General features: G+C 34.4%; 1 protein-coding gene across 1 annotated transcript; it reads left to right on the forward strand.

Moving 5' to 3' along the window:
- The first annotated feature begins 639 nt into the window (after positions 1 to 639).
- On the forward strand, positions 640 to 2,441 carry LOC116134945. Its single transcript, XM_031420621.1, has 5 exons — positions 640 to 668; positions 744 to 816; positions 910 to 1,104; positions 1,383 to 1,476; positions 1,585 to 2,441. Exons 1-5 carry the CDS (start codon positions 640 to 642, stop codon positions 2,439 to 2,441), a joined length of 1,248 nt encoding a protein of 415 aa, XP_031276481.1.
- The last annotated feature ends 6,674 nt before the right edge of the window (positions 2,442 to 9,115 follow it).

Genomic DNA, 9,115 nt, shown 5'->3' on the forward strand with positions numbered 1-9,115 from the left:
TCTCAATTCCATCTATTCTGTTCTCTATCCTTGTATTAACCATGCCCCAACAACAACGGCTCTGATACCATTTGATGAATACCTATCCTAGAACTTCGAATCAAAGCACCAAATCCCAGCAATTCACCACAACACAACACAACCAAACCCCACACACAGAGCACAAACAAATAAACAGCAAATAGAACAAGAACAATCAGATTAGATTAATAGGAAAATATAGATGATAGTATTCATTGAATAAAACAGTAGAACCAACGGGTCTTCGAGGACCAGCACCTCCCAGGTAAGACTCACGCACAAAATCAGGATATCCCACTACTACTACTTTTCTCCCCTTTTATTCTGACATGAAGATTCTAACAAACAACTTGGCCACCTGTCCCAATACGATTTGCCCCTTTTTCCCATTGTCTTCCGCATATATCATCTAGAGATGCTAGGTCCTTCATTTTGCATGCTGTATTTTGAGATATTTAACTAGGCAGAGTTTGAAGCCATATGACTTTATTTCATTATGAAATTATTCTGAGATACCCCTATAAAATTTCAAAAAGATTTACTAAATTTGTTAATGATTTTTAACTACTGGGAACAAATCTGAAATGAGCAAATTGATCCATTAAGATTCTCAGTTTAATGGATACTTTTGTACATGAGAGGCCATTGTATGACCTACAATGTCAAAGTTACTTAAGTTGTTCCTGCAATTTTACAACTTGTGGCATTTTATTGTCTTGCAGAAAACTCAAGCTTGAGGAGAGTGTTTCTAACGTTTGGCCAGAATTTGGATCAAATGGAAAAGATCTCATAGAGGTGTAAATCTTATCCTATGACCTTTTAAAGATATCCTGTGTTAGCCTCGATTCTTATGTCAGTAATTCAATATTAATTGGTTTTCCATTTTAGGTCCATCATGTGCTTAACCATACAAGTGGTTTGCACAATGCTTTGGTTAAATTTACATCAGAAAATCCTACGAAAACTGCTGACTGGGACGACTGTCTAAGGCGGATTGCCGAGTCAGAACCTGAAACTGAACCAGGCCAACAGCAGGTCTATAACTATCTGTCTTTTGGCTGGCTGTGTGGTGGAATAATTGAGGTATTATAGCATATGCTAATGTTACTTTCAATTGAATATAAGTTGTCGATTATGGTTTGAGTATGAAGTTATATGAACCCTGAAGTCTAGAGATGATGAATATCTTGCTTATATGCATATGATGTTGTGTCTAGATGCCTTGTGCTCCTAGGTCTGCCAGTAGGAAAGATTGTGAGTTTGATCTTTTTGCTGGCCTTCAAAGTGATCAAAGAATTTTACTATATCCTCAACTTCTCCATGTAGTCACCTTTTTTTAATGATATGTTTGGATAAAACAGCATGCGTCTGGGAAGAAATTTCAAGAGATTCTTGAAGAGGCGTTCATTCGTCCACTAAATATTGAAGGCGAGCTATACGTTGGAATTCCGCCAGGTACTTATCAAACTTTACTTTTTAATTTTCTCATGTTACTTAGTACAGCAAATATGTATAGGTTGACATGAATATGCACACATAATAATATGTTATATTGAATTGAAGAGTCAAACTCTGTATTTTGCTATAACTATGAAACTGAAATAGCTGTCATCAATGGCAATACCATGCCTTTCAATGGCTACCCTCCAGGTGTGGAATCTCGACTTGCAAGTCTTGAAATAGATGAATATGATCTCAACAAGTACTCAAAGAGCATTTATCATCCTAACGTACCCTTCGACGTTGACAAAATTGCAGAGCTTATCACTGATGCGCCAGTTTTCTTTAACATGCTGAACACTCGTCGATCCATCTTACCTGCTACTAATGGACATTGCTCAGCCCGTGCAGTTGCACGCTACTATGCAGCCCTAGCGGACGGGGGAGTGATCCCACCCCCACATTCCTCACTATCCAAGCCCCCACTTGGTAGTCACACTCACATCCCCAAATTTCCTTCACAGGAGAAGTCAAAAAAGCCAAAAGGTAAGAAAAGTAGGGAGGTACCTACGGCTTCAAAGAAAAACACAAACAATAACGGAAAAGAGGCTAGTGGTGATGGTTACACTGTGCTCACAAATAATGATGGCAAGATCTTTAGGAACCCTAAAATCCATGATGCATTCTTGGGTGTTGGTGATTATGACAATTTGGCCTTGCCAAATGGGGAATTTGGACTGGGGTTTAAGAGGAGTGAAGCTGAGGATGGATCGCTTATTGGTTTTGGGCACTCAGGCGTGGGTGGATCAACAGGTTTCTGTGACATAAAAAACAGGTTTGCTATAGCGGTGTCATTGAACAAATTGTCATATGGTGCTGCAACTGCAAAAATCATTGACTTAGTTTGTTCAGAGCTAAATATCCCACTGCCGGTGAAGTTTTCATCTGTTAAGGACTCTGAAAAGCCTCTCATTCATTGAAAATTGTGTCTCAAACATTGCTTCCACAAAGGATGAATAAGTGAGTATTTCATAAAGTAATTATATTGAATGAAAAGATTATACTTGTTTGATGATATATTGATGTCAGGGCAACCCAACTGATGATTTCACCTTATAGAAAAGAAATTATATTTATCACTTACTTTTGAAATATACATAATATCATAACTTAATTATGTATATTATTTTTGAAAGATTAGACTTTTACTTACGGAATCTTCATAGTTTGAATTTTGAAAACAACTATAGAATAATATTTTATTAATTACAGAGTATAATAATAATAAAAAAAAAAAGTTACTGAAAGTTGATTTAAAAATATTATATTGAAGCATTGTTTTAAAAACCGAATCGGAGAGTAACCCGCTCTACTGGCCGGTTCACGGTTCAACCGTCGGTCGGATTGGTGATGTCATCACAATTATACAGAATATATAACCTCATTTAATTTAGGTGTTACCTCTTTTGGTTCTTATACAGAATTTATAACCTCATTTACTCTTTTGATAGAATAATATGTTTTCTTTGTTTCCTTGGGGAAAAAAAAAAAAGTTCAAGAAAGATTATTTGAAGAGTACATGTATTTTCCTTTGTGTTAATTAATTTGCAAGGATTTCAATTTTAAGCCCCAAAGCCCTTAGAGTTTGAATCATATTGGCTGTAAATACATAATATTAATCAAAAATAAAATTAGACAATTTTGAACTTAACTGAATTGTCATTTGAAGAGTACATGTTTTTTCTTTTGTGTCAATTAATTTACAAGGATTTCAATTTTAAGCCCCAAAGCCCTTAGAGTTCGAATCATATTGGCTGTAAATACAGAATATTAATCAAAAATAAAATTAGACAATTTTGAACTTAACTGAATTGTCATTCAGGCAAAAATATTTGTCAACTCATCAATTTCCAAGAAGTTGATTTTCTTTTCGTTTATAATAGCAATTAGATATAATATTTCAACAAAACTTAACTGGACAGTGGACATATAAGATACTAATCAAAATGAGATAAGAGAATTCAACTTTTATTGTAATTTCGTTTGAATAAAACATTAAAACTATCTGTCAACCCATCAATTTAGAGTAGGAAATTGATTTTCTTTTGGTTTATAGAGCTGAACTATCTGTTAACCTATCAATTTAGAGAATGATAAGCCACTCAGTAATAATTTCTTGAATCATCTGAATCAAGTCAAGTTGTATTCTTGCTATGTCATCATGCAACATACTGTCCTCATAACTCATAAGTCCTTATTCGGTTATTCCATCCACAAACATACAATAGAAGTAAAACATAAACATTCAGATTCAAGTAAGACGTGTTTATAACCTGGAAATACAAATACATAATCTGGAAATACATGCACATACAATAAGTACTTAGCAACAAACATACCACAAAATCAGTTGATAGTTGTACATAAAATAACTCAGTAAAGTTTGCAACGAAATCATTATTGAAGCTGGATCGAGGAATGGTGTGTTTATAACCTAGATCGAGGAACGGAGCTGTCGTCAACGAATGGAGCTGTCGCCGTCGATTTCCAGCAAGGAACGGAGCTTTTGTCGTCGATTTCTAGCGAGGGAGGAAGACGTCGTCGATTTCCGGCAAGGGAGGAAGACGTCGTCGTCGATTTCAAAGAGTTCAGTTGTGATTTCAAGCTTCGGTGAGTGGAGTTGATTGCGATTTGAATGGGATTTCAGTTTAGAGAGAAATTTTCGTAGAGAACAGAGAAGAAACTGAGAAATTTTCGCAGAAAAGAGAAGAAGCCCATAAATTTTCAAAGAGAATTAGAGAAACCGAGACTGAGAAGAAGATGAGAAACAGAGAGGGCCGCGATGCGATTGCTTATTAGGGATTTTAAAATTTCGACCGGTTTTTTCGCCGGTCCGATTGGACCGGTGGTTCGCTGATTTTATCCGGTTTTCAAGCGGTTTAATGCGGTTCAATATATTATAGCGGTTTTGGGGGTGACTCGAACCGGACACGTGACCAGTTCTCTGTCCAACTGGTTGGACCGGCCGGTCTGGTTCGGCTTTTAAAACAATGTATTGAAGGTGAAGAAAGTGTTATTAAATAGTTTATCAGCAATGTGTATAGGTTTCTCAAAGTTCAGTTATTTACTATAGATGGTTTAAGTGCAATACTCAGTTATTTAATAACAATTTGTTATGATATTAGGCCCATATTGTTATTCACCCCAATGAGTAATGCTAGTCTTACTCACTCCCCCTACTCACTTCTCTTACTCACCTTTGTTAAAAAAATGAAAAAGTGTTTAACAAAAGTGATTAAGAGAAGTGAGTAGAGGGAGTGAGTAAGGCTAGCATTATTCCACCCAAATATATAACATTGAATGAATTTATGTGGGTCTCCAAAATCTTATTTATTTATTAATAATAATAAGAGTGTTATTTAAGCCCCACAATACAACAGCCAAATCTTCCTTTATGTTCTATATTTAATTACTAAAGCCCATAGACCATAGCTATGGCTCGTTCTCTGCATGGTGCATATCAAATGAACTCTAAATAATTATACCCAAAATCAGAAAAACCATGTTCTTCGTTCAAAAAGTTCATACTCGAAAACAGTAGAGTATTCCAATTTCATATCAGGGAAATTTACTTAACCCTTTTTTAATAGTCAAGTTGAAAAATAATTAAACTTTTAAATGGTTTTGCAAGCAAGACCTCTCATAAGATTTTCAAACAGTACTTCTATTGCTTATCTTTCACACTTAATCACATTAATATCATTCCTTTTATGAAAATGCAAAAAAACTTTTCATTTAAGATTGAAATGTAGAATATTCTAGTTTTTTAATTGATTTTTTTTGGAAAAAGTATAGTGTTAAAAGATATATGAAATCTTGAAAATATGTTTAGTGTAAAAAAAAAAAAAAAAAAAAAAAAAATAGAATTATGCTAATTCAAATTGGCTTGAGAATTCACTTTTTCGGGAAACTTTTAAACAAACTCGAGTGACTGGACTCGAGCAAGATTAAACTTGCTTGAGTGAGGTATAATGATTTTAACTTTGCTCGACTAGAGTTTTTTTTTTGATATTTTATGAACATAGTAGATATCAATATGACCCATCTAAAATATTAAAAAGGTCCATTCGAGCAAAGTTAATATCATGATACTCCTATCATTATTGGACTTAACTGTCTCGAGTGATTCAAATTTTTCTCTGGGGAGCTAAATTTTATTGTTAAATATACCCAAAAAAAAAACTGGTTATCTATCTTGATGATAAATTGTAATAATAAAAAATTTATTATTTAATGTAATAAATGTCATCATTCAAAATGTATATTTCATTTTGAAAAGGAAGATCACAGAAGAAAAAGTAGTTATATGAGAAATATAAATTTTTTTTAATTAAAAAATTAAGGAAATTTGAAAAAAGAAATATGTTTAAACAAGAGAAAAACAATTATATATGGCGAATTTTGATAATAATGTCTCTATATGTTTTTCTTTTGTTTTCATGGATTGTGATTTTGAGAATTATTTATGTTTGAAGAAAAATGATAGGATATTATCAATTTAGGTACAATATTTTATCGAAATGCTAAAAAATGAAAAGAAGTTTCAAATTGATCAATTTAGGAACACTTAATATAAGAGTCTGTTAAACTTAACAAAAAAGGGGTAAATTCTTAACTAAATATTCTAAAAGTGATTTGCTAAATATTTAAAAAAAAAAAAAAAGAAAGGTTTAACTTAAAAAGAAATAACCAAGAATTAGAAAATGACATGTGGGTTAAAGAATAGTTTATTTAGTACAACATAAATATCTAACATAATAGGGGGAAGGAAAAGGAGAAGTCATTTCTTTCGTCTTCCTCCTTACCTTACACAGCAAAAAACACTCAGGTTATCTTTAAAGGGGGAAAAAAATTCAAATATTTTAATGTTTTGTTAGAGTAGAAAACAAAAGAATAGTAGAAAACAAGAGATGTTAAGGAGAAAACTTTAATATTTTTTTTCACAATTGGTAGGCATAAATAGCCAATATACAAACCTTAGATCCTAAAGTTTGGGATCTAGAATAATATAGTTGCAATTATCTAGATACAAAATACAAAACAAATAATTACAAGAATACTAGTCTACCTTATACAGCTATTAAAGATACAATATGAGAAAAACTAGAGTCTTGATTTCTCAACACTCCCCCTCAAGTTGGTGCATAGATGTCACTCATGTCCAACTTGTCGAGACAACCATTAAACATTTGGGTTGACATAGCCTTGGTGAGTATATTAGCAAGTTGGTCTCGAACAAGAGGCACTTCCATGAGCTTTGCTTCCAATTTCTCTTTAATAAAGTGTCTATCGACCTCAACATGCTTAGTTCGATCATGTTAAACTAGATTATGGGCATTATCACATGCTGACTTATTATCACAATACAATATCATAGGATTGGCTTGCTCAACATGTAATTCCTGCATTAGATTTCTGATGCATAGTATTTGCATACTGCCTTAGCCATTCCTCTATATTCGACCTCAATATTGGATCTAGCTACTATCTCTTGTTTCATACTTCGCCAAGTAACTAGGGTCCCTCTTACAAATGTGAAATAACTATATGTAAAATGTCTATCATCAATCGACCTAGCCCAATTAACATCGGTATAACCTTCAATCTTCAAGCTGTCTCCTTGTGTAAACATGATTCCTTTTCCAGGAGACGACTTCAAGTAGCACAGGATATGAGTGACAACATTCATATGTTCTTCGCTTGGGGAGTGCATGAATTGACAAACAACACTTAGCACATAAGCCAAATTAGTTCTAGTATGTGCAAGATACATTAGTCTCCTTACTAGTCTCTAATAACGTTCCTTGTTAATAGGAATTTCGTTTGGATACACACCTAGTTTCGGATTTTCTTCCATAGGAGTGCTAATCGATTTGTGAGCTGACAGACCAGTTTCATTCAACAAATCTAAGGTATATTTTCATTGAGACAAGAAAATATATTTCTTGGATCTTAGCACTTTAATTCCTAGGAAATACTTCGATGGACCAAGATCTTTCATTTCAAATTCACAGGCAAGAGACACAAAAAAGCAGTGATCTTTTCTTTGTTATTCTTCAAGAAGAGAGTATGATCTGAGTTACTTTTTCTGTATCCAAAAGCTTTCTTAGAACCTGTAAATCTTCCAAACCAAGCTTTAGGAGATTGCTTCAAACCATACAGGGACTTCCTCAATTTGGAAACATGTTTGCTTCCTTCAATTTGCATATTACATCCAGGAGGCAATTCCATATATACTTCTTCTCAGAGATCTCCATGCAAAGACGCGTTCTTCATATCAAACTAGTCTAACGGGCAGTCAAGGTTGACAACCAAAGATAGTAGGATACGATCAATATTAATTTTGGCCACTGGTGAGAACGACTGCATATAATCAATTTCATAAGTTTGAGTATAACCTTTGGCAACAAATCTTGTCTTGTATCATTCAATAATTTAATCAGCTTTATATTTAATGATGAAGATCCACCCACATCCAACTGGTGTATACCTTTCAGGTAAATCAACAACCTCCCATGTTGAGTTCTGTTGGAGAGACTGCATTTCTTCGTTTGTTGCTACTCTCCACTTGGGATCTCTCAAGGCTTCCTACACACTACTAGGAATATATACAACAAATAATTGATTCACAAGTGATTCACATTCCTTTGACAATCTATGGTAAGACACAAAATAACTCATAGGATACTTAGGTTTGGAGGTAAGAAAATGTTCATAATTTACTCTAGGTACTCCTTTTGTGACTCGACCAGGTAACACTTTTAAATTTAAATGAGGTTCAGAAAGTACCTGAGATTCTGAAATGGAATCAAATTCTAAAATGGAATTGGTTTGAGAGCAATTGGTTAAAAGGTACAGATTGAACGAGAAAAGCTTCCACTTGTAGTGACCTATACTCATGGTTCCAGTGTAGGTGATGCTGGCAGTACTGGTGATGGAGATACTGATATTGGTGACTGATCATGACTATTCTCTTCCATTAAAATGTGCCCATTTGTACCAAGCTCATTTGTCTCATTTGGGTATTCTCCACTGTTGTTCATTTCACCACCACTTATAGATTCTAAGGTGTCTAGGAGTGATTCAGAGTCTATAATTCATTCGTACTCTCTGCCTGAAGTGAAGATGCGGGGACAGAGTAATACATTTCATCCTCATGACAGATGACATCAAGGATAACATATAGCTTTCAAGAAGGAGATTGATAGCACCGATAGCCTTTCTAGTGCAAGGCATAGCCAACAAATACACACCTAATAGCTCGGGGTTCCAACCTACTTCGCAAGTCTTTATGGAGATGCATAAAGGCTAGATACCCAAATACTCTAGGCGATAGATTTGACACAGTAGGAGCACATGTAGCTTCATGAAGTACATTAAAGGGATCTTGAAACTATAATGCATTGGAAGGTACACGATTGATGAGGTAGGTTGCAACAATTATGGCTTCGCCCTAATAACTAGTAGGCATATGAGCCCCAAACAGGGAGGCTCGTACAACTTCAAGAAGATGACAGTTCTAGCACTTTGCAATCCCATTTTGTTGAGGGGTGTTGGGGCAAGCCGCCTGATGAGCAATTCTATGTAAATTTAG

This window comes from Pistacia vera, unplaced genomic scaffold (genome assembly GCF_008641045.1).
Source record: "Pistacia vera cultivar Batoury unplaced genomic scaffold, PisVer_v2 Contig292, whole genome shotgun sequence".
Taxonomy (NCBI): domain Eukaryota; kingdom Viridiplantae; phylum Streptophyta; class Magnoliopsida; order Sapindales; family Anacardiaceae; genus Pistacia; species Pistacia vera.

Bases quoted from the DNA above. Each gene is read 5' to 3' on its own strand.
- LOC116134945 (XM_031420621.1), top strand. From the start codon at position 640: ATGGATACTTTTGTACATGAGAGGCCATT. The intron at 669-743 runs GTATGACCTACA...ATTGTCTTGCAG, and splicing joins TTTGTACATGAGAGGCCATT to AAAACTCAAGCTTGAGGAGA. The intron at 817-909 runs GTGTAAATCTTA...TTTCCATTTTAG, and splicing joins ATGGAAAAGATCTCATAGAG to GTCCATCATGTGCTTAACCA.